The sequence below is a fragment of the Anastrepha ludens genome, chromosome 6 (genome assembly GCF_028408465.1).
Source record: "Anastrepha ludens isolate Willacy chromosome 6, idAnaLude1.1, whole genome shotgun sequence".
NCBI lineage: Eukaryota > Metazoa > Arthropoda > Insecta > Diptera > Tephritidae > Anastrepha > Anastrepha ludens.
In genome coordinates this window covers 61,561,411-61,588,564 of record NC_071502.1, presented here as the reverse complement: position 1 = coordinate 61,588,564, position 27,154 = coordinate 61,561,411, and the positions used below count along the sequence as shown (strand labels likewise).

At 32.7% G+C, this 27,154-nt stretch overlaps 2 protein-coding genes across 3 annotated transcripts in view; one reads left to right on the top strand and one right to left on the bottom strand.

Moving 5' to 3' along the window:
• Positions 1-27,154, bottom strand: part of LOC128867086 (RING-box protein 2-like) — an 81,628-nt gene that overhangs the window by 42,276 nt on the left and 12,198 nt on the right. The gene's annotated exons all lie outside the window — the stretch shown is intronic.
• LOC128868167 (facilitated trehalose transporter Tret1) lies at positions 1,726-27,076 on the top strand. Of its 2 annotated transcripts, XM_054109971.1 has the most exons (9): positions 1,726-1,826; positions 7,980-8,189; positions 8,266-8,757; positions 8,817-9,220; positions 9,297-9,447; positions 24,584-24,709; positions 24,824-25,609; positions 25,705-25,990; positions 26,096-27,076. In XM_054109971.1, the coding sequence occupies exons 2-9, from the start codon at positions 8,103-8,105 to the stop codon at positions 26,281-26,283; spliced, it is 2,520 nt and encodes an 839-aa protein (XP_053965946.1). In that variant the 5' UTR covers positions 1,726-1,826; positions 7,980-8,102; the 3' UTR covers positions 26,284-27,076. The 2 variants fall into 2 exon arrangements, with proteins under 2 accessions (XP_053965946.1, XP_053965947.1); XM_054109972.1 differs by lacking the exons at positions 1,726-1,826; positions 7,980-8,189; positions 8,266-8,757; positions 8,817-9,220; positions 9,297-9,447 and adding an exon at positions 24,101-24,408 and having other exon boundaries at positions 26,096-27,072.

The window sequence follows — 27,154 nt, the reverse complement described above, 5'->3', positions numbered from 1 at the left end:
TCTTTTAGAATTAGCCCAACACTGTAAAATAACTTATGGTTGTGTGTTTGATTAATAAAATAAATAAATAATATTTTTTATATGAAGAAATGGTCAGCCTCCTCGATATACATATGTACATGCCTACAGACCTACATTTCCATGAAAGTTTGATGACGTCAAAATGCTTTTATTTCAGTCTTTACAAAGTAAAGCTTTTATTTGTATTGCTCAAAAAATAAGAAAAACTTCAAGATCACGCCCATCATGCCATTTTCAATTGTTGTTCAATGCGACCGATTACCTCCTTCTTCATATTTACCTTAAATACCTATTTGCGTCATATTCTTTTCTGTCATACCTAATATTTATTTTGCAACGAGCATCAAAAAATATATTATTTATTTTGCTTTTACGCCCAAATGTGAGTCAAAATTCAATTTTTATTTGCGAATTCTAAAAATAAAATGAACTCTTATTTGTGTATAAAAACTACTAAAAGCTTTTTGAAAAATATTTTTTTTTAACTCTGGCTTGTAGATTTCTGCAATTTTCGCAATGCTATAAAATTGTATAATATTTATAAGTAAGTGATATGTTAAATACTTACTTACTTTAACTATTTAAAAAACAACCTATACAAATTCAGTCCAAATCACTTAAAAATGTGTAGATTTTTAAATTCATAGGCGTTACTTCAACTTGCAAGATGTTCAAAAATGGCAAATTTGTGCGCGAAAGATGCCCAAATAAATGTACATAAGTGGCTGTCTGAACACACATGCACACATACATACACATATGTATATATAATCATTGTCAAGTTGTAGGTCGACGCGTATCCGGCGTCAAATTGAATATGATTAAATTAGGTTGGTGTAAAAATAGCTTTTACTTACACTATGCAAACGTACTATACGTGCGATTAAGTAACTAAATTGGAATATTTGTAAATATGCATTTGTAGTAAATCTTAAAATCTGCTAAGTTTTATAAATTTCAATTATTTTGCATGCCAAGGGTCAAATAACCAACATATCTATTTTATAATATATAATATAAACACACATACTTACATATGTATCTCGGTAAGAATGAAAGGTATTTATATATAATATTAGTACGTATGTTACAGTTACCAAGATGCTCGCTCACCTCAATGAATTTTCAATGCCAAATGAGCGCCACACAAAAACGACTTTTTGTACTTTAACAAATGGCACACTTTTTACAATTACAATAACGCTCACGATCATTCTACTTCATTCTCTCTCTCATCTCCCCTTCCTCTCAAACTCTCTGCCATTTTACCAGTCATCTAAGTGCATATACATGCATATATAAGTGTACAAATGTAATTTTTCAGCTTCTACACATCTGTATCAAGATCAATGATCGCTAACATTTCATTCAAAAATCAACAGAAATTTTCTTTCCAAATTGCATGAGTGACCCACGACGACTAATCGACGCTCTGCCTCCCCCCAGTACCTTACCAAAAGAGTTACGTATATATATCGTACTCACGCATTTATATCTACATACATACATGCCCGCCCATATAGTATCTGACCACGTTAGTCGTATGCGTTTGTGGTTTTTGTTTCTTTTCATACCCACTCACCTACTCTGCCGCGCAAGCAAAATTTGGAAAAGTAGTGCGCCAATTGCATTGAAAGAGCAAGAGAATGAGTAAACTCAAACTCAATTGGATACCAGAATATCGTCGGCGTCAAGTGAGCGAACGAGCGAGGGAGCGTTCAAGCAGCGACTATATAAACGCAGCGCATACTGATCGCGTGCTTTAGTTATAGCGTGGATATATTTTCAATTTCAAATTCGAAAAGGTAAAATGCCAAATCAGTATCGCGACTCAGCGAGTCGGTAGTTTGCAATTGCTGATTGCTAAAATTTACATAAATATACATTATTTAAGATTTTTGTTGTAAAGTTGGGTGCGCGCAAATTGTATGCTGACTGGCAAAGTTGTAAAGTTGAGTTTGATGGCAGCGTCGGCACTCATTTCTTTAAATGAAACGCGGGTTGAAAAGGCAAAAGTCTAGCAAGACTGAGACTTGAAACTATTTACGTATTGAAAAAGTGCAAAAAATACAATAAATTGCAGTGTAATAAATGGAATAATAAAATATTTTTTTTACTGCCTCATTATAAAAGCGATTTGTTATGATTCGAACCGATTGCCCTTTTCATGTACATAAATGCCTTAGTGCAAACGGATTTTTCAAGCGAAGCCTAAAAGATACAATTGCTACTTGTTTAGTGACGAATGATTAGCTATTGATTTAGCAGTAGATGTGTGGCAAATTTGTGTAACTCAGAAATCAAAACAAGCAGTAGGAAGTATAATTTTGGCGTGTGAAAACATACAAAAGCAATTAGTGACGTGAAATGAAATGGTGAAGGTCGAATAAAAATAAAAAAACATAATAAAAAGCATGAAAAAAGTTTGCCAAAACAAAAGTATAGCTAATGTATGATGCCAGAAAATAAAATAATTTTGTGTATATTGATTGATATAGATTATATAATTGTTTTTAAAAGTACACACATTTCATCGGAATTAAGTAAGACTAAGCACGCAGTTTGTAAAATATGCATACACCTTTGATAAATGTATGTGACTAAGTATAAAGAAACTATATTCAAATAATTTAAAAAAAAATTATTAAAATAAATTTTTTTCCGCCAAAATTGTGAGAGTAGAATTTTTAGTATTCAAGTAATAAAAATCAATCAAAAAGATTAAAACAAAAAACGGGGAAAAGCGCAATTTACAAAATTTTATTTTCACTTTGTCAGAAAGAAATCATTGCCATCAATTTTCTTAATAAAAATATTGCAACTAAAAAAAAAAAGTAAAGTACTAAATTTACAGTTTAGAAAACGTTCCAGAATTATACAATTTTGTTTTTGATACATAATTAAAAAAACTTAAATTCTTAAATGCCCACAGCCATTACCAGCGAAACTTTATTACAATTCATTTTTTTTTTGTATTAAGTATTTGTTTTGAAAATTTGAATTACGAAAAAAACACATTGAAAAAATATTGTTGTTAAATAATGGAAAAAAGTCATGTAATGCTTGTATACATACAGATACAGTTTAAAATTTAAATAAGAAAGAAAATGTTGTGGTATTAAAAATATTGTACTGGGATGGAATGGTGAGAAAAAAGGAAACCAATAAAAATTGTGCGTTAAAAAATATTACTCTTCCACCAAATTTCTGGTTTCCAGTTATTTAAGTGCGTATATAAATAACTACATATACAAACTAATATATATACAAACTTTTACAAAAAAAAACTTAAATCAACCCTGCACTTTCTACGTGGCGGCCGCTAAATAACTGAGTTTTAATTCATTACTTCAACTTTTAATCATTTAAAATTGTAGTTAAGGAATCCAACTCAATAAAACTTGAATGAAAATATTCATATATATATTTTTCCATGAAGATCACAATTTATTGAAAAAAAAAACAAAAACAAGAACCGCTAAGGCCAAATAAGTTGTTTTAGCAAAAGGTCAATGATGCGATGATCTAAAATAAACAAAATGAAAATTATTTTCAAAATATGGAAAAATTAATAAACTACGTAGAAGTGCATATTCATAAACGTTTGCTTTTCCTCATGTTTGTATGTACCTATGTATGATTTAGAACTGTTGCCTCCTAGATTTGGTGAATAAATGATTTTAATTTAAATATATTTATACGTAACTACACACATACATACGCATGCTCTTCAAAAGCGAAAATACCAGAAGAACTTGTATGCAAACGACACACATAAATATGCGAACTAAGTAATTAAAAATGCACATACATATATATAATATATCACATTTTAAAGAATACGTACGCACGCAGAATTGCTGCAAAAATTTAAGATGAGAAAGTAAAATCGTAAACACAGAAGGCACAAAAACGTATAAAAATAGAAGCACTTACCTACAGAAGTATTCAAATATATGTAAAAATATTTATATATGCATTTTTACATATGTACATACATACATACATACATACATACATATACATATGTAGGTCGAAAGTAGCTTTACTGAATTTTCACGAACAATTGAATGATTGGCCAAAATGCCAAAAGCAAAACGGAAATTTAATAAATAATGTTTTTGGTGGGCAAACCTATACGTATGTGTGTGTGTATACATTTATGTGGAAATGAAAATAAAATAATATTAATAAGGAATAGAAAAATATATGATTTTTAGCCACTGGCAGCATAGACGCGTTTCAAGTAAAAACTAGTTTTATTGTTGTGTATTAAAGCTAATAAATAAATAATAGTAATAAATATTATGTTTAATGAAGGAAAACAAAAAACAATATAAATAAATAAAAACAATAAAATTAATAAATAAAATAAAACCAAACTAATAAATAATTTGAAAAAAAAAAACATGAAATAAGGAAAATAAAATTAAAGTAAAAAGTAAATAAAATGGAGTATAATAGAATTAGCTTACATAAAATAAAATAAATGAAAAAAGAAAAAAAAACAATATATTAAAATTAAATAAGGAAATTAAAACTAAATTAAATTAATTAAAACAAGAAAAGGAAAACTTTAATAAGGGGGAAAAAATAAAATGGAATTAAACAAAAGTAACTAAACAAAAATAGAATAAATTGCAACAAAACAAAAAAACAATAGAAAAAAAACTAAATAAAGAAATGAAGCCTACATTAAATTAATTAACTTAAAACGAGAAAAGGAAAACTTAAATAAGGGGGAAAAATAAAATAAAATGGATTGGACAAAATTAACTTAAATAAAATAAAATAAATTACAACAAAACGAAAAACAATAGAAATAAATGTTATTTCATTTATTATTAAATATTTATTATTATTATTTATATTTATGTTTATTATTAAATATTAAAATGAAACAAAACTTAATAAAACCAAATAAAATAAAAGGAGATAAATGAAAATGTAATAAAATAAAATTTAATGAAAATAAACCATAAAATTAGAAAAAATTAAATAAGGGGAAAAAATAATAAATAAGGGGGAAAAAAATAAAACAAAAATAGAACAAAACAAAATAAACGAAAATAAGTTAAAATAAAGGAAAAGAAAATTAATATAAAATAGGAGAAAATAAAATTATATTAAAAAAAAAACAAATTTAAAAAGCCACTAAATAAAAAGTAATGTGAAATACTTTAATATAAATTGAAGTAATATAAGAAAAAACTGTAATTATGAGAATGAAAAAAAGGAAGAGAATTAAAGATAAAATTGTGTATGAAATAAACTATTTTATTCCAATACAAAAATGACAGTTGAAATGAAAGTGGTTGCCACTTTCCATGAGAATGTAGGAGTTTAGGACTGGAGACCTATTGTGATACCACTTGTTTGGCCATAAGTCTCTGCCTCTAAATAAAAAATTAAATCTAAAACAACCTATATTCAATTGAAATCAAAATTATAATATACGTAAGGTGAAATGAAAAAATGTAATTAAATTAAATCAGATAAAGTACAAAATAAGTTTAAATCTTGAGGGCATAAATGGTGTTTGATATCCTACAAAGGCTAGAAATTCTTAAGCAATATGTACGCATTTCATAATACATAGTACCTCTTGAAGGGATTTTAAGCCAAGCCAGGCTGTTACATTTATGTCAAGAAAAACAAGTATGTAAAGAGTAGACTTCTCTCTCCGCGGACAGGAAAACAATTTATATACACTATGCAATCCTATAAATAGGACAAGGTGGAGGAAAATTAATCATCCAATTTCATTTTAAAACAACATTTACTAAATAAAAAAAAGTTTCAGTGATGGAAATTTGCTTTCTACGTGAGTTTTCTAGTTCACAAGTGTCAAATATGATTGGTCGTACGTCAAAAATTGTACTATAAAACCGATAGCCTGATTATTTTTGCGCCATAATGTATTATAACTTTCTAACCTCTACATCATTGGATACATATACAATAATTTACCGTTTTTCTTATTCTAAAATGTTTAATTTAATTTATTTTTCCATACATTGACATATCGCGGACTCCGTCCATTGGAATGATTTATGCAAATGGAGTGCGCTATAAAACTGAATATATTTTGACAATTTTCAAAACGTTTAAATTTTATTCAATTAATTGTCATATGAAGTTTTAAACAAAGCGATGAGGACTGAAATGGGAGTTACAAAAGAAGAAGAAATATTGAAGAGTTTAAAATAAAGCAGATCAGAACTTTGGTTAATGTGCAAGTCCGCGTCAAACGTAATGTAATTTTGTTGGATTCCAATAAGAATGATATTTCTGAGTTTTAGATCATTATATAGTATGTTGTTGTATTTAGAAATTAATACCTTTTCCTAATTCTTTTTCTCCGTAATTTTTGGGAAATTAACGTTTTGACTTATCCCTCTCGTGTTAAACGATGGCACATACAATTTTTTTTCTTTTCAGTCTATAAAATAGTTTCGACTGTTTCTCTTTTCCTGTTTTTAATATTAGTTATTTTTCATAAAATTATCACTCATTGTCTGAAAAAGCCATATAAATTCAAGTTACAAACTTTATGCAAAATTAGAAAAATTCCACAAAGTTTTCAACACAATTGGACGCTTGTTAATTAGAACTTTAGAAAACATTATTTTACGTGGTATGGTATGAGGTTTGAAGGTAGAAAAGTTTTAAATTTTATTTTATGGATTAAGGTGCGGGTCTATGGTGTAAAAAGTATCTAAAAACTGTAAGATTTTTTTTTTTAAATGAATGCGCTAAAAAATTGTTCCTGAATTGAAAGAAAATTTGTGGCAGCATCGACTAAGTAAAGTTTTTTTTGTAGTTATTTACACTTTCGTGGGAAATTATAAACAATTTAAAAATATTAAGTGAAAAAACTACTTCTTTAAGCTTGCGAAAGGATAAATCATGAGCTCTCACAGAAAAATCTGCATTGCTTAAAATTGAGATATTTAATGCTTGACAAGTAAAGGGTATTAAACTGACTTAAGTTCTTTGGTGAAAAGTTCATTTATTTATTTTTTTAATATAATATTTTTTTATTTTTTTTTTTAAAGTGTGAACTTTTATCGGTACTAAGTTTGGCAGCAGTTCGTTTATTCGTTGATCCTAATACATTTCTGACCACGTAATACTCTCCATTTAAGTTAATTAAGCCCTGACTGCAAAAAACATAAGAAAATAATTGTCAATTGGTTCGTTTGCGATTTTTATGTAACACTCTACTTTCCTAAGTATTTTCGTAAATTTGCCATTCTTCTTTGCAAAACGCAGCCAAATTTATTTGCAAAGAAAAGGGGTGATGCGAGCTGAGCGGGGAAATTTTTCAGAGCAAGTGCAAAGCACAAAGACCGTGAATGTTATAATTAGAAAAACTTTTGAAAATCGAAATCGAAAGACCGAAAACAATTAATGAATACACGAGCACTGTTTAGTGTTAATTTGGCTGCACACTTGTTTGTATACATTCATATTCGCGGAATTCGCACGATAAACAAACGACGAAAGTAACCAAAAAACAAAAATAAAAATAACTAAATTAATTGCTCATAACAGAAATTTTGAAAGGAAATCACTTTTGTAAACAAAATATAATAAAGGAGAAACATAACGAAAATAGCGCTTGCAAATGTCTAATGGGGCGCAGACAGGTGCGCGCGCACTATTTCCACTTTCATATTACTCGTGTAGTGTAAGTGACATTTGAAGTACAAGCGCTACCACCAAACCAACAAAAAAACTCAAAAGAACTAATGCTACTAGCCAAAATTGCAATCAGCGCACGTAGTGTTGCAACAGCAACAAAGATAATACAGCAACTCACCCAAATCGCTCTAAGCGCAACAAAAACTAAGAGCATAAAAAGCGCAATGCTCTGCCTTAGAATTTTACAATTCTCCCGCTCTCTTAGCGACAACACATATTCATTGCTTTCTTCTTCTCTCACTCTCTTTTAGCGCAAATAAAAATCAACAAGCATAAAAATTTAGGTGTGGTGAATATCAAACTTATCATAATTACAAAGTTAAAGTCAACAAAAGACCCACAACTGAAAAACTGCAAAAGAAAGCAACGCCGCAATGAGTGGACGAGATAATCGTGGCAGTGGCCACCAACCGCTTAGCAATGCAATGGGCAAAATAAAGGATAAACTCACACGATCAACGGTATAGCACATATTTTCTTCATATCTTTTTTGATTACTGTAAGATAAATCATACTAATTTTCATGTCATTATGCAGGATACATACCAACGCGTCGAAGAAGGACTTTCTCAATCAAACACAGCAACCAGTCTGGACACAATTCTACCCGAGGATCCATTCCTCTTTCCACAGGGACCCACACCACAGCAACGACAAATGGTGAAACAAAGCAATTTCCCCGTCGATGATACACCACTACATTTTGGTCCAATCATTGAGGATAATGATATACGCGCTCCACCCCCCTTACCGCTGCCTGTAAGTCAGGCGAAATCTAGCGGCAATCAGGAATTTGTGGCTTTACCACCACCACCATCATCACAGCACAGTCACCGCGATCACCATCAACGCAGTACTGTTTCCCTGGCTACTGATGAGCTGCAGCACAGCAAGCAATCGCTGAAGGGCTCGCGCGTTTCATTCGAACGCAGATCGGTGGACAGCAGTGATGAGGATAATTTCGAGAGTCGACGCAGTGGCTTTCAACAACAGAAAACAATCAGTGTAGACCACAAGGGTATACTGAAGGTATGGCAAATAACAAATGCCTTCAATTTTTTGCAAACTCATTTGTTTTGCATTTTTAGGATCTTAAAAACATACTTGCAAATGATAATCGTCGACAGTTTCAAGCCAAGAAGCATGTCTCGCTTGATGTCAAGGGCACACGTTTCCTAGAGGACATGCTGAAAGATTCCTCCTCTGAGGAAGAGTTTCACAAGAATCGACGAGAATTCCAAGGACGAAAACATCAAAGTTTAGATCCGCGTGTCAGCTTCAAATTGGAAAAAGTTCTGCAAGGTTCAAGCACAGATAGCGAAGAGGAGGCCGATGATGTCGAACATAAGCGTTTAATACACCGTCCTAAAGACATAACAAAACCGGTTATAATTGACCTCAAGGATTTCGAGAGTGAAAGTGAGGAGGATTATGTGACAAATCGTCAACATTTCCAACAACAACGCTCCATTAGTACAGATTCGCGAAAGAGGTATGTACACAGATTACACTTCGGTGTGGAGGGTGTGCAAGGTTAAGTAAATGTTTGTTGTTTACTGGTATTTCAGCCATAGACTGTACGAAATGGATGAAATGGGCAAAAAGAAAAATGAAAACCTGCGCAACGCTGTACCATTCGTCAGACAAATAACAGAGGATGGCAAACCCAAACTGGAAGTGTACCGGCCGACAACGAATCCAATATATATTTGGACGCAGGTTAGTGCAGAAATTTGTGCCTGTGTGTGACTTAAGAGTTAGTTAACTTAGTAGTTAGCCCAAGGAAGTTGAACCCCTTACAAGTTACGTTAGAAAACAACTCCGTAATTTTTAAGACCACTCATTTTAAAGCTGATTAAAAGATAATTATAACATTTTTTTCAAATTCCGAATATGCAAATTTATTTTTGATACTTTTCTTTTTCAATTACATATTTGATTTGAATAAAAATCAGAATATTTCGAAATTCTTAGTATGCACAATTGTTCTTATTGCTTTGGTTAAAATGAACTCGTACAATTTACGAGGTTCACATTTCTAGGGTTAAAGTAGTAGTTCGTGATATGTCTAATAGTTATGCGCATTGAGGTTGAACTTTTGAGAGTAGAAATATTTTTTTTAACTAGTTTTATTTAGTTTGAATGGCTCCTACATATACAAAAAAATAAAGATGGCGCCAAAAATTCATTTTTGATGACTCGTTTTGGAAATTTAGATAAATTTAGGTAGTTTATTACCCTTCTTAAATGTTTTGATATCTTAGTATTCACAAATTTTGGCAAAGGTTCAATATTTAAACGTGTATGTTTTTAATTATAAATATATATGTACAATAAAGTCAATTTTGAAAATTATAAGCGTTCCATACAAGTATTATTTTGTTTGTGATTCTATAAAACAAAATGTGATTGGATAAAAACATGTTACCAGTTTCATCAAAATAAGATTCAATACCTTTTAAAACTTCCCTTTATTTCTTAAACGGCCCTCAACAGTTTAAGCAGTTTTTTCATAGTGTGGCGACCTACTTTCGAAAATAAGTCTATGCTTTATGACTAACGAATGTGAATAGGTATCGAACTCAAGAACTCACAAAAATAATATCAGATATGATATCACAAAGCTAATATTAACATTTCTGTTAAATACGAAATCATTTCACATAGACAATAAATTAAATCGTCTATAAATAGTGCAACTACTGCAGAAAATGCTTAGAAAACGCGAAAAGGATATAAATTCATTTAAAAACTGCAATAAATAAAACTAAGGCATAAGCACATTTCATTAAAATACAAATGAACGTCCTCCAGCTACACACAGGGTGGGCCGATGGAACTGCAACAAAAACAAAAATTTGTTAATGGAGCAAAGGGCTGAAAAGAATAAAGGATTTCGAATTCAGTTTGTGCATCGCATTTCCGCTAGATAGACATTAACAAGTAATTTGGAAGAAGAATTTTTCTCGGCAGCGCAATGGTCCATTTTCGGTTATATATACAAAAGATTATTAGTCCAATTAATGTCTTTTCTCGATATCGTTCCCAGCCGATTCGAATTATACATAAAATTCTAAGAAAACCACTAGAATCCACTAGATTATAGCTCTAATGCTAATTTCAAGCGTCTCATATTAAAAAAAAAAACATCTTTAATTAATACGAAAATTGAGAAGTTGTGGCAATGAAAATAAAATGTAGAAAAAATACGTCTTCTGTTGAAGGAGCGAAAACCTAAATACTTGTAAATTCATTGTTAGTTAATAGTACAAAAAACAAAAAAACTAGAAAAAAATGTTCAAAATAAATTTTTTAAATATTTTTTTTTTTTGCTAGTAGCGCCTTCATGAGGTTACGTAAATAAAAAATGGATATCAAAAATAAATTATTGGTTCTAAAAAATCCTCAAGCTCGTATTTGTTAAAAAAGAATTATATATATATATATATATATATACATGGGACGTTCCACGTCAACCGGTACACTAGCCGGTCCAAAATTCTATGGGACCGATTTTGAAGTCCAAGGTCTCAAAATGATCGTCTGAATGTCCACTATTGAAAGCCGTCTGGCCCATTGAGAAATTCAATATGGCGTCCAAATTATGGCGTCTAAGGAGACTAAAAATTAGAGTTTATTTAAAATCTTGTGTGCTCCTAAGAAAACCAGGAGCAATGAAAAAAAAGTAATACTGATTCTTTATGTTCTTAGGGTCGCAGATTACGATTTCGGAAGCAGATTTCCAAAATTCAAAATGGCGGATCCAATATGGCGGTCAAAAATAAAAAAATTATTTCGATTTTTTTGAAACCTGTTTTAAAAAGGTTTTTGGGGTCGCTGATTGCGATTCTGGAGTCATATTTCAAGAATTCAAAATAGCGGATCCAATATGGCGGCCAAAAATTATTTTATTTTATTTTTTATTTTATTTTTTTTTTATTTTTTTTTTTTTTTTATAACGATATTTATTTTTGGCCGCCATATTGGATCCGCTATTTTGAATTCTTGAAATATGACTCCAGAATCGCAATCAGCGACCCCAAAAACCTTTTTAAAACAGGTTTCAAAAAAATCGAAATAATTTTTTTATTTTTGACCGCCATATTGGATCCGCCATTTTGAATTTAAAAAATCTGACTTCAGATTCGTAATCAGCGACCCAAAAAACCCCTTAGAAATACATTTTAAACAAATCGAAATAAATTAATATTTTCGGCCGCCATATTGGATCCGCCATTTTGAATTTTGGAAATCTGCTTCCGAAATCGTAATCTGCGACCCTAAGAACATAAAGAATCAGTATTACTTTTTTTTCATTGCTCCTGGTTTTCTTAGGAGCACACAAGATTTTAAATAAACTCTAATTTTTAGTCACCTTAGACGCCATAATTTGGACGCCATATTGAATTTCTCAATGGGCCAGACGGCTTTCAATAGTGGACATTCAGACGATCATTTTGAGACCTTGGACTTCAAAATCGGTCCCATAGAATTTTGGACCGGCTAGTGTACCGGTTGACATGGAACGTCCCATATATACCTATATAATTGGCGTGTACACACTTTTTGGGTGTTTGGTCAAGCTCCTCCTCCTATTTGTTTCGTGCGTCTTGATGTTGTTCCACAAATTGAGAGACCTACAGTTTCAAGCCTATTACGAATGGCAGATATTTTATGAGGAGCTATTTCATGGCAGAAATACACTTGGAGGTTTGCCATTACCTGCCGAGGGGCGACCGCTATTAGAAAAAACTTCTTCTTAATTTTGGTATTTCACCGAGATGCGAACCTACGTTCTCTCTGTTAATTCCGAATGGTAGTCACGTTACACGAAGTTACATTCATAATATTTTTGGTAATATTAATCTTTAAATTAATTTGGTATTAATTGACTTTAGAGCATTGCTCTAGTGGACTTTTTTCTTAGAACTTATGTAGAATCCGAATCTGCTACGAACGGCTGTCAAGACTTAATTCAATTATATATTCTCTGACTACAGCAGTCAGTGCACACTTTTTAAACAGTAATTTCTTCGATGTGCCGTGCTTTCGAGCCACAAAGGATTATTTCGTGTTGATGTATTTGAGTGGTGCTCTATAGTCTAATACAATGGCATAGCACAAGGATGATACATTTACCAGGTTTGGCTATTAGCTATGTGGAAAACAAAATGTGCGAGCAACATCGGCTCAGATTTTTTTGTAAACGCATCACCTGTTACGTCTGCTTTTCAACTGATTCTGTTAAATTCGCGGAGAGACGGAAAACGGTCTGATTTTGGCCACACCTGTAATAATTTTTTTAACCATGGCTGTAGAATTGCTTGAGACTTTCTAACAATAGCGGAATACAGCGATATGGTACTATTTTATTCTACACAGCTAAATCATATCTCTATAAGTAAAGTAACTTGAAACAATTTAAATTGAAGCTGTTTTCCTCAACATTTTGGTAATTTAGATTATGACTTTATCGCGATATGTAATTCACAATAGTCGTTCGCTATGTACAGGCTTTTGATAAACTTATCAAGCTAATTATGAATTCTAAACTATTCATTATAAAAACGTCGCCAAACGAGATTTGTAAGGCATAAAGCTTTAGCAAGGTTCGTTAGAGCGAACGTTATTGCAATGGAAATTTTTAAATTTATAGCACGCCTATCGAGCCACCCTTTTTACAAGCCAACAAGTAGTCGCGATTGGAGTGGTCAAAGTGCAGGACAATATAGCTGGCAAAAATGTTATATGTATGAAAGTGCATTTGTATTTCTGCGTGGGTATGCGTGGCAGTTAAAAGGTTGTTCAGTAGCTGAAATGTTGAAGGCAAAGCTTGTGAAACATTCAGTATGGTAATCACAAAGTTGCATATACATATAATATATATATAATTATACCAGATAATTTATTTTCTAAATCTTGTGAACACCCCAATTTCCTGTTCTTAGAAACTGTAAACTTCAAAGTCGGTCTTAAGAAATAATTTCGATAACAAGCGATCAGGATCAGGGAAGCCCATTGGCATGCATGTCATTTCAAGTCTTTTATGTGTTCATATAATAGATTTTTCATTATTTACGTTCACGTGGTGATAACAGAATTATGTTATGTTTTTACTTTCGCACACCACTGATTTCACTTACCTAAATATGTGCGGATGTATTTGCGTTTACTTATTTACGTTTCTTCGAAATTCGAACAAAAGCAAATAGTTCTATTTACGTTGTTTCAAATAAATATATAAAATATGTATGTACGTATGTATTTCACATATAAATATGTATGAAATATATTTTGTACATATATTGAAATATATAAATGATAATCGAAATTTGCGACTCTTCCAGAGATTAAATGACCTTAAAGTGTGAATACAATTTAATTGAAAAATGAAGAAAACGTACATTTTTCAAGTCATAATCAATTTACAACAGTTCTCGTACTGATAAACATTCAACTCGACTTGACAGGGCTAGCCTAGGAATCAGCGGATAGTGAGTGTAACACAGGAGATGAACGCGGATGCGTCTAAAGTGCCAGTCAAGCCAATAAATCAATTACTAGAGCAAGGAGTATAAGCATATTTTGAACACATTCTAATAGAGGATAATTGTATTTGTAACATTTTGAAGCTGAAAAATGGATCAAAATGTTAAGTTTGACATAAACGAGAACTGCCAGCCAATTTATCTTTGGACTCAGGTAAATGAGTGAAATACAACAGAATGTGCCATTGGGAAGTATTTAAAGAAAATCAAAATCGAATCTGAAAAAAATGTAGTTAAAATTGCTTTAAGTGAATTTGAAAATTAAATTTGAAAGTGTAATTTGAAATTTTTAGTGGTGTACATATATATTTTGTATTTTAAATTTAACGTTTATTTTATTAATTTAATTGTAACTAATTTTCGATAAAAATTAGTTTATTCTTTAACTACGCCATATGAATCAAGGTTTCAAACTTTGTAAAAAATTCAGAAAATTTCATTTTTTTTTTGTTGAAGGTATGGTGAATTTTCTTCCATTTTTTATTTAGAGGCAAAGTTCAACACCAAAAGTAAAAACAAAGACAAATACTCAACACCTACGCTAATACTAAAATTGCATGGGCTACATACATAACTGCATAGACAAAAGTGTTCTAAAAGTTCTGAATAAAAAGTTGGAAATTGTGATGAATTTTACTGAATTTCGTACAGAGTTAGGAGGTTTGATTTATATGGCTTTTGTTAAAGAATGAACTATATTTTTATCAAAAATTAATTAAAATCAATTAAATATCAAAATTCTTTATTTATGTAGGCGTTTCTTTCTACGCCGGTTGCATGTATATACTTTCTTAGATGCATGCGGCAGACAAATTTTTAAAATTATAAATTATAAAAATGTTAAATCATATGTAGGCTAAATTTCAAAGTGATAAGTTTTTGCAAAGTTGCACTGAAAAAGGTGCATATGCACGATTTAAGTTACAGTGTAAAACTAATAAAGTGCATTTCAAAAGATGCGCCTACTAGATTTTGTTTTAAAATAAAACATGTAAAAAGTTAGATTCTTTCAGGTTTCACTATTTTTATTTAAAGTACGGCTTTTAATAATTATATGTGAAAAATCACATAACTTAAATATCCACTATGAGCCCGTCTACATGTAAAATCCACCAAACAGTCGTTTCAAAAACCCTAATTGTTGAGAACGTCGAGATATCGGTGTTGAAGGTTGTTCAGCAACACTTCGTTACAGCAGCAATATTCTTAACAGAACGTCTAGTTTTTAGTCTGGCAGTCCTTTTTCTATCCTCGACAGAACCAGTTTCTTGAACTTTTTCACCAACCTTTGAATTGCTGAGACATATGGAGCCATTATTTCCATTAAAAAATGACGAGCTTTGGAATATGTTGTTCTTAAATATCGACCATTTTCATAATAAGTTTCAATAATTTTAACGCGTTGTTCTATCGTTAAATTGTTAAAATTGCACATTTGTCTACTTGACAAAGATGGCATGAAAAAATTTACAGTCTAAGAATTATTCACTACTGACATCTAGGCGTCACTTTTTAAACTCTTTCATCATAATTTTCGAGGACTTGAAGAATTGACGTATTTTATAAAAAATCGCACAAAATTTCACTTTTTGCAATGAAAAAAAAAAAAAAAATCTCTTCACTTTGTAATGCCTCACCTCTAAATAAACACTTTTTTAAATTAGGAAGTCAACTTTTAGGAACGTAAAATTTAGATTAATGTTTAGGTTGGGTTAGGTTATGTTGAGTCAGGTTAGGTTGATGATAGTACTCGAACAGCAATGACTGCTGCATGAATCTGTATATTAACATCTCAAAAACAACAAAAACAAAAACGCATACATACATATAGAGGTACTTGTGCACAGAAATGCTTGACAAATTTAATAAAATCAAATTTCATTTAATTTAGCATCAAACCTGTATACGGAAATGTAGAAGACTTAGGTAAACAGCAATTCCGAGCGTCGCTCGAAAATAATTTTTTTTGTATTTCCAAAAAAATATTTACCAAATATATTCACAAATATGTACATATATTTTAAAAATAGTAGTCGGCGGTGACTATGGTGATCAACAATCACTTCCCACAACAGCCATAAATGACCCAGATTTATATCCTGTAAAGTACTGACACTTCAATGGCATTCCACAAACTTTATGGGAAATGTCTCAATATGGAGTTAACTCAACTTTCATGGCCTAAAAGAAAATGTTACGTTAGCAGGCGCAGTTAGATAGGCACATTACAAATATTTATAAACATTTTTCACAAGATATAGTAATACTTTCAGCGGCAGGCTCGACGTAGCTGCAACAAACAAGAGAGGTTTAAGCTTTGTGTGGCAGAATTTTCATGCAGAAAAGGGCAGTTTACTTTATTTTTAGCATAAATAGAAATCATCAGTAAAATAAAGGAGCAACTACTAATTAGAAATTGTGAAGTCTAAAAACGCAAGCCGAAAACATGAACTTCACAGGTGAGAGTCTTTACGTACAGCTCAGTCGTCAGTAAACCACAAATGTAAACGTAAATCAGCAGTTTGAGTTAACTCTACTGTTTTGGAAACGCCGAACAGAGCATGTAAAAAGTGTTTATTCCAAATAAAAAAATAAGTTTTCTTCCTATTTCCTATTCGAATGCCCACCTTAGAGTCAAATTTAAAAAGTGATGTAGCTGGAGCTTGAGATCGAGAATATTTATTGACCCAGTACTTTTGATACTCAGGTTTGCAAATACTTTTACACTTATTTATTAGCTGCAAAAAATAAGACAACACAGCTGTTTTGCACACAAACGATCAGAAAGCTTGACAGAAAAACATTTCTTTTATTTTATTAAAATTCTTCATATTTGTTTATAAAATTTATGTTCTGGTAGCTCAAAGCTTGAAACGCTCAAATACTACCGATTATTATTATTGCTAATGCTAATATTAACTAATATTAATAACAGTGACACTTAAAGAACCTTGGCAAATTTAGATCGAATTGCAGCAAATAGTTGAGGTTTTCATTCGCAATATTTCTACAAAGCGGCGGCGTTGAAAGTGTTTTTATGTGACACACGAATTCTCGGAAATCGACTATTAACTTTTAATACTAGAAAATTATCAGAAAAATTAAAGGTTATTTATTATTATTTCGTGGTAACTGTCGAAACAGAGAAACGTAAAGCTTGAAATAAGGTGCTGACTCTCGAATTCAAACTTCGCGGGTATATCGATTTAAAAATATATTTGGTTTTTAGATTGGTCGAATAGAATTTGTGTGAACAAGAAGTTAAAAAACAACCCCTCAAGTGAAATGGGTGCATTTTACAATGTGGCTGGGCGAAGTTAAAATTCTTAAAATATCTTAAATTTTTTCTTTTTGCTAAAAGTTATAAGGAAAATCACACGAAAAGTTTTTTTGATACCAGTTTCTATTACTTACAACTTTTAAAATTACTGGTTCCATCTACTAGTTAAAAAATGTAACGTTTTATCTGTAGAGTTGGCATCGATACATATAAATAAAAATAAAAATGGAACGAATGTGCCAATAAAACTTCAGCACGTCTTCTGTTGAAAAAAAAACTATTTCTGCATATAAAGGGTGTTTTAATAAGAGGTATTATTTTGATATTCAAAGAAAAATTATATTTTTTAATAACATCAGGCAAATGACCACCACGACCACGCTTACAGGGAAATATCCTTTTCATGAAATTTTCCATAACCGAATTGCAAAGTGGTTGCCCTATGTCCTCGATAGCCTCACGAATTCAATCTTTGAGGTCTTGAATCGACCCTGGGCTGTTGGCGTAGTCCTTCTCTTTCACGTAGCCCCAAAGAAAAAAGTCACAAGGTTAAATCAGAGATAACACGGTCCGGAAACTTTTCCCCGTGAAAGAGCAATGGTTGCGTGGCACGTAGCGCCGTCTTGTTGTAAATAAACGTTGTCCAGATGAATACCATCAAATTCCGGCCATAAAAAAAATCGTTAATCATCTCTCGATAGCGCAATCCATTGACCAATAACACCTGTTATTGGAAAACTTTTTAAAAGGCCAAAATATTAGACCAAGTAAAAAGTTCTGGGCACTTTTGCTTCATTTCGACGTTAAAATTAACACACACTAGGCTGAAGGAGTATGCGTTCAGTTTTTTCTTCACGTATTTTTCTAGCTACATGAGAACTTTCGATATCGATACTATGGCTTGACTGAGATGGTGCTGAGAATAGCAAACTGTGTTGATATTTCTGTGCAGTAAGCTTTGGTAAGTCAGCCTGAATCTTTTAACGCCAGAACAACACTTCAAATAGTGGAAATTTAGAACAATAGCGGCCACATCGGTCCTCAATTCTTTCGAAAGGAAGGAGGAAGGAGCTGCCATTATGGTGAATGGCGTGCGCTATCGAGCCATGCTGACTGAATTTTTGCCTCCAATCAATGGTTAATCAGCTAAATATCGACGTTTAACAATCGATTTATTAGACTGATCGAATGGACCACGTCACTCATAGCCGCAGCGAACTCATACCGGATATCATATTCAAAAATGAATTGGCATGGAATTATCCACCATACATTAAAAAAAATATTTCCAACAATATATCTCTTTTGTATCATCATTTTAAGTTCTCAAGCTTTTAGAAAAATACCAGAAATAATATTCACAATTTTGGTTTTGTTAAATCTTTGTCGCTAATTTTTTTATAAATATGTACATAGTTCTTGCTATCAAGAACTTTATAAAACTAAGTGTCAAATTTTGTGCAAAATTTAGCTATTCGCAATGTAATGAATCAAATTCCTATCCGCTTTAAAATCATCTTTAAAAACCTTTTTTTGAGTTTACGATAACGCCCGTGGTGAAACTTATTTGTGCGCAATACTTGTATATATACATATATAGTACATACGTACAGCTGTGTTCATAATAATAACAGCGGGACATATTGCAGTGTTTGACTATTTACATATTTATTTTTGATACAATTTTTTTTAATTGTTTTTATTTAATGAAGTTAATATTACACTAAAAACCACCTAAGTTAAAGTTTTAAACTTTCTACAAAATTAAAAAAAAATCAACAAATTTTCACAAGATTTTCAAATTTTTTTGGCAAGATTTTAAAAAAAATTCTGGGTATGCAGTTTTTAGTGCATTAAGTTTTGGTCTAATACTGCGCTAGCTTAAAGTAACGTAGTTCCAAACGTTCTATGGAAAAAATGCATAACACCATCAACAAAAACAATTATCAAAAATCAACGCGAGTTTTTAGCTACCTTACGCCAAAATGTTTTTTAATTTTGTTTTTTTTTTTAAATTCTGATTCTACATTTTTATAAAAAACATTAAAAAATAGTCCAAACTTTGCCGCCTTGCTATTGTTGGGAACACTGTTGTATTCATTCTCAAGCGATGCTATATTTAAAAGCAAATATACGATTCCAGCGTACTAGGCGATAAATTAAGTTATAAATTAAATAAAGTAAAAATATCCTACTAAATAATGATAGCAATTTTATTGAGTGCGTGGGACGCACCAAAGCAAAGTCAAGGTAGCAGGACACGTGCAGGCATCTCTCCCATGCACCGCTCGTTTCGCCGCCTTCCAACCAACCAATCAACTTTTGATGGATGAATAGGCATGACTACCTTGACTCAAGCTGCGTACGTGTGTACGCAAGTAAGTGGTCAATACAGTTGAATAAAATAATGTGCAGTAAAAAACAAACCTACTTTGAAATATGTCCTGTTTTAATTGCTTGCCGTATTTTGCTGGCATTGTCTGCATTGTTTACATTTTCTAAGTATGCACTTCAGTTGCATTCAAAACGAGCTTAATAACGGTCCAAAAGCAGTAAAGTGCCTATTACACCTGCTAAAATTGATAACAGTACAAAAGTATGCACTTGCAATCGCAAAAGAAAAATTTTATCAAAATGGAGTGATCGTTCGTTCGAATCCGATGTGTTTGCAATTAACAAAAACGCAAGAGCCGAATAATCAATCGAATCGCAATTTGTCGAAGAAAAAACTCTTCGAAATGGGCCGATTAGTCGCTCGAATCTGGCGATATTTACAATTTTTACAATTTAAAATTTACAAAAACATAACAAAATTAAAAAAAAAAAAAAATCGAATAATCAACGTGATCTGACGAATATACTTAATTGTTGTAGCCGCTGCTTCTGCTGCATTTGTCATTGCTGTCGCCTTTAACGCCACTGCTGTTGTTGTTGCCTTTGCACTTTTAATTTCTAGTGGTTATCAGAATCTGCTGGCTGCATTGCACATTCGAAAACAGCGTGATAAGAAGATGTGCACCGCTGGACCCTAACGAAATGGAGGAACAGACACAAAAGGAAGCGAATATTTGCATAGCTCATTACATTATTTAATAGACCGGTAACAGCTTATAGATAAGCTATAGACGAATTTGTTTATATTTTCATCAAGAGTATTGTCATTAATTAAGCGATGCTGGTGAAAATGCCAAAAGTTTTCATAACTTTAGCAGAATTACAATAAGATGCGATGACGTATACGGTTTTTTTGCTGTCGTATTTCTACTAAGACGCTTGGCGAGCAAGATTATAAATTTGTATTTTGAAAATGGTGGCTTAGCTTTAGACTCTAAACAACAACAACATTATCAGTTCAGTTGCTGTGGTAGCAATAAAAAGTCGAATTCCAATGATTGGATGAGTGAACCTCACTTTTCAAAATTTCTTTAATGAACGGAAAAAAAGAAAAATTGCGCTCAACAGAAAGATAAAAAATGGACTAAAATTTCTATATGCGCATTTATATGTACATATGTACATACAATATTTGTATACAAATAGAAGATATTTTTGAAAACACCCTTTCAAGCTAAGATTAAACTTCTATATATACATATAGGTATAATTGGCGCGTACACCCTTTTTGGGTGTTTGGCCGAGCTCCTCCTCCTATTTGTGGCATGCGTCTTGATGTTGTTCCACAAATGAAGGGGCCTACAGGTTTAAGCCGGTTCCGAACGGCAGAGGAGCTTTTTCATGGCAGAAATACACTCGGAGGTTTGACATTGCCTGGCGAGGAGTGATCGCTATTAGAAAAACGTTTTCTTCATTTTGGTGTTTCACCGTGATTCGAACGTACGTTCTCTCTAAATTCCGAATAGTAGTCACGCACCCACCCATTCGACTACGGCGGTTCTAGATAAAAAAAGAAAATATTAGTAGATTAAAGCCAAATTCACAAAATTAATAAAAATGCCTTAGATGATACCCCTTTGGATATTTTCAAGCAGTCACAAACGGATATTTTCTAGCAGTCACAAATGGCATTTTTTAAAGTTTTTTTTTTAAATCTAGCCAGGATTACTTTATATATTTTATCTTTCTTCCCTATTAACTTATTTTTCTGGTGATATACAAAATACAAGCTGCCACAAAACCAAAGGACCAACAACAAATTGTATGTAAATCTAAAGAATTGTTTGATGTGTTCTCTCCGGACGAGATATTGCCGAAATTTGTTGGTAGTCAAGAGTCATTAGATATGATTATAATTATTTCATTATTAAAGTCCCACATTGTCTTGATTGTTGATACTTTTTCATCCTTAGGAGGATGAAAAATCCTTTTATCATAACCTCAAATAAAATTTTCGTAGCACATTTGAGTTCAATAAATGCCCATTTAATGAAACTTCAAAGAACTTCTTTTAACTAATAAAGGTTCAGAATGACGCACGAAATAAGCTTAAAATATTCGACAAAAAAAAATAGGCCTAAGTAATTTAACAAAATTACGCTGACGCAAATGGAATTGCAAATTTTTTTCTTGAAGCTTTTTCATGTATATTAGATACTTTTCAAACAAATTCATAAAAAAAATATTAAAAAAAAATTTAAATGGAGAAGGCATCTTATCTTCAAGCAGATTTTTAATTCACTCAAGTTTAATAACCCATAAAACCCCACGTGCATGAGCTACAAGTCTCTATACATATGTCGAAATAAGAACATTCGCAGCTATTATCAATTTACGCACAGACGCTTAATACTACGAAATTCCTTTTGATAGCTTTTCGAAATTCCAATGATACAGCTTTGTGGCTCAGCTCAATACAAGTGCTCACACTTCATTGGGTATTAAAAACTATTGTTGCAAACTGTTGACTATAAAATTATTTACTAGAAAAACTAACGGCGTGTATGTATGTATATTTTGACTAATTTGCGATGTGAAGCCTAATCTTCTAGTGCTAGACTGTATGGCAAGTTTTCGTCTGATGCCAATTAGTACAAACGGGAGCATTTTCAAATTTCTTAAAATATTATACACTTTGAATGTAACAGAATTTATCATACATGGTCGGCACAAGTAAGTCAAGATTCGTTACTTTTGTGACAAATTTAACCATGGGATTAGGGTCGATGGTCGTTAGTGTCCGGCCGGTTTTTTATGAAACTACTGCACGGTGCATACCATTTGTTTATGATAAAATATTATTAAAATAAAAAATTTTGAAAAAATCTCTTCAGATATATTTAGTTAAAGCTTAGAAAATACGTTATGAATTTTTTCTAATTTTCTGTTGCCGTTATATTGTAGAAATAAGCGCCGACTCATCGACATGGGACTAGGGTTAAGAGACTTATCACCCACGTGAAGACCTGGAATAGAATAATAGTTAAAAATAGAAAAAGTACCAAATAACACTTGCCACTATTAAGGCATAGGCCGTTTTTTGAAGCCCAAGAAGTTATAGATGATAAGTCGCTATTGAAGCTAGAGCACAAGTCCCAGCAAGGCCAGAGTTTTTGATAAGTAAAGCTGAATATTATCCGCATACGCACTAAAAATGCAAGCACTAAAAATATCATTGCTGAATAAGCTAAATAGTAGTGGTCCCAGAATTGAGCTTTGAGGTACATTTGGAAAAAGTTACTTTAGCTAAGAGAGGTCAGAACCATTTTTACGCGCTGATTTCTGCCGGTTAGGCGCACAGCTTCATTTTTAATATGGAATTGCACTTAAATATGCGTATTATCGCTAAAAGCTCAAAATTTTAATGATATGATTGAATTATAGGAAATTAACGAAATTCTTTTGCACTTTATTAGACCAAAAGCTTAGTAAGCAATAAAACTGCATACCATTTTTAGAAATTCTAATTAAACCCCGTAGTTGTATAAAATTTTAAATTAAGAATTATACGCTTTGTGTTAGAACGCCAAATTTACCAGCGAAATCAGTTGTTGTAGCAGCATGCAACACTATTTACAAACTACTGAGCAAAGGAGCTAGAGTGAGCACTTTGTTGGCAGAAATCTGACTGCCTTAAGCAGGGTAGACAATTTGTCATTGCACTAAAGTAACCATGTCTTGCGATTATGCGAGTAAATTGACTTAATTCTACACAATTCTACACATATTCTTGCTTGCAGCCTATAAAAATGTTTAAACAACCATTTTATATCGCCAAAAGCAGCTTTTCATTGAAAAGGTATTAACTCGCCACGGTGAATTACAAAAATAAAAAGTTAATAAACTACTAAAAAAGAAAACGTTTTAAGCAAAATATATAAACATCTCACAAAGAGATCGTAGATGGCGCATACGTCTATTTCTAAATCTCCGAATGCATCTGTTGCGCCACCTACGCCGATTGGCGATCCCCAAAATCAATAGCAGCAACAGCAGCAGAGCAGCAAAGGCAGCAAATACTCACAAGTTCTTAAGCTGTTGTAGCTTACAATAGCAATGATTTATGAAGAAAATATATTGAAAACTACATCATTGGCATCAGTTCGTTTTGAGCTACCGACCAACGCGTAGTAAACTTTGTGCATCGCAAATAGCTTTTTTTTCACGGCACGTCCGTCGAAGCATAATAACCGTGGCGTTAATGTGAAATATTTAGTGAAATTGTTCCCTTCGAGCTCAAACAAGCAAAATTAAACGCTTTTTTCATAGGGAATTTTCGCAACATTTGTGGATCATCCGACGAGAATTTATGCGCAAAAATCAGTTAACTCGAAATTTTGGCGGTTTAAGAATTATTTTAAAATTCGCTTCAAAATGAAGTTGCTCGTACGTGCCGACACTTTCATGTCGTTCTCAGTGCCCGAGAATGAGCCCAAGCCACAGGGGATTTTTCATCAGGTGCAGTGTTGATCCATCTTAAAATACATATAAGTGTACCTAACCCTTATATGCATATGTATGCGAACTGTTTTCAAAAGAATTAATTTTAAGAATTTTTGTTTTAATATTTAGTATACTAGCGTGATTTAGAACTATTTAATTCAAACATTTCCTTTCCTTTTTATTTTAACAGGTACTTGCCGCGCTTAGCGTCTCTCTGGGTTCATTGGTTGTTGGTTTCTCCTCTGCCTATACCTCTCCTGCTTTGGTTTCCATGACTGATCGAAATTACACTAACTTCGATGTGACACCACAGGCGGTAAGTTTTGAACTTGAGTACTTTCGTAAACTAAATTTCAGTACATATATAACGGTATTTTAAAAGTTTAAGATTTTTGTATTAATGATTCTCCTTTCATCATTTCATTTGCAGGCTTCTTGGGTAGGCGGTCTTATGCCTTTGGCCGGTTTAGCTGGTGGTATTGCTGGTGGCCCATTCATTGAATATCTTGGCCGACGTAATACAATTCTCGCCACCGCTGTACCCTTCGTAATCTCTTGGTTGCTAATCGCTTGTGCTGTTAACATCATCATGGTTCTAGCTGGTCGTGCTCTAGCCGGCTTTTGTGTGGGCATTGCTTCGCTATCGTTGCCCGTGTATTTAGGCGAAACTGTACAACCGGAAGTACGTGGCTCGTTGGGTTTATTGCCGACTGCATTCGGTAATATTGGCATATTATTGTGCTTTGTTGCCGGCACGTATATGGATTGGTCACAACTAGCCTTCCTTGGTGGTGCACTACCGATACCTTTTCTCATACTTATGTTCCTCATACCTGAGACGCCACGTTGGTATGTCTCACGTGGGCGTGAAGATCGTGCACGCCGTGCATTACAATGGCTGCGCGGTAGACAAGCCGATGTAGAACCAGAATTGAAAGGTCTATTACGAACACAAGCTCAAGCGGATCGGCACTCGTCAGGCAATCAGTTAATGGAATTGTTCAAACGCAACAATTTGAAACCGCTATCCATCTCGTTGGGTCTAATGTTCTTCCAGCAGCTTAGCGGTATAAATGCAGTCATTTTTTATACAGTATCAATATTTCAAGAAGCTGGATCTACCATTGACGGCAATGTGTGTACGATCATTGTGGGTGTGGTGAACTTTATTGCAACATTTATGGCAACCATGCTTATCGATCGTCTGGGACGTAAGGTAATTAGCTTTATGCACATATAAATGGATATATTTACCTGCATAAACTAAGGATTCAATGGTGTTAAATACTCAATGGTTTTTTTTCTCCACAGATTCTGCTGTATATCTCCGATGTTGCCATGATTATTTCACTCTTCACGCTTGGCGGTTTCTTCTACTGCAAGTCATCTGGCATGGACACCTCCGAAGTTGGTTGGTTGCCACTGGCTAGTTTTGTTATCTATGTGGTCGGCTTTTCGCTCGGATTTGGCCCCATACCCTGGCTAATGATGGGCGAGATATTGCCGGCGAAAATTCGTGGCTCTGCCGCATCGGTGGCCACCGCCTTCAACTGGTCATGCACGTTCGTTGTGACGAAGACTTTTCTCGATATGCTTGGTAAGTACGCAAAGCAGTGCAGCTAAGCTGGATAATCTGATTAAATACATACACACATACGAGATTTCCAGTCTAACATTCATTTTCATTTTCCTTTGCTTGCAGAAACTATGGGCGCGCATGGTGCATTCTGGCTTTTCGGATCCATCTGCGTGGTGGGTTTGTTCTTCGTGATATTGTACGTGCCAGAGACGCAAGGCAAAACTCTCGAAGATATTGAGCGTAAAATGATGGGACGCGTGCGTCGTATGTCCTCCTTAGCGAATATGAAACCATTATCCTTCAATATGTAGAAGGATTTTACTCAAATCCTGTATACGTCGAACGTATGTGTCATATATGTGTACATACATACATGCATGCATATACTAATGTATGTGTATGTAAATACAACCAAATACTAGTTAATAGCCTTAAATTTAAATCTAGTTCTCGCGACACCACAGCAGCTAAGGACCAGTGTGAAGTAAAGTTTGACGAACAAAGCGGAAACAATGTGCGCGGTTAGAATGTATGAAAATAATTTACATAGTTATTAGGGAGCTAGCAAGTCAAAGAAATTACGTAGATGAGATTTATAATATTTTAAATGTGATGTAGTCTATTAGCCGTTTTACGAAGGGATATATGGAACTCCGTTCCTTTCGGTTCGTGACAGTTGATGTTTGCAAAATTTTTAATAAGAAAAATCAAAGCAAACGCAAACTATGATATACAAAAATTTCATTGTGTTATTAGTAGTATTTACCGTAAAATGTAGTAGTGAACTGTGTACTTTGTTCTTAATTGAGCACATTCGATTTTTTATTATTATAATGACCTATAGTGCTATATTTATTAAGTTAGCGGGTATAACTAACCGTAATACCAAAATCCAATAAGAAAAAAGCAAAACATGAGAAACAATTGAAAAAAGAATTTTAAGATAATCAAACCAATTATACTATTATTACTGTAAATCAATATAAATTATAATAATTATCTATTCATTAAGTAATTGTTAAAAGAAAAAGAGAATTTAATTTAAACACAAATAAATGGTCTATCGACCAAAACTTGAAGCGTGCAATGGCCGAAATAAGGCGAGCGTTATTTCTTGGTTAAAAAATTATGAATCTGCAGATATCGCGGTTTTTTAGTTTAATCGATTGAACCTCTGGCTTT

Coding starts and splice junctions, on each gene's coding strand:
- LOC128868167 (XM_054109971.1), top strand. CDS start 8,103: ATGAGTGGACGAGATAATCGTGGCAGTGGCCACCAACCGCTTAGCAAT. Junction 8,190..8,265: donor ATAAACTCACACGATCAACG/GTATAGCACATA, acceptor GTCATTATGCAG/GATACATACCAACGCGTCGA. Junction 24,710..24,823: donor TCGATGTGACACCACAGGCG/GTAAGTTTTGAA, acceptor TTTCATTTGCAG/GCTTCTTGGGTAGGCGGTCT.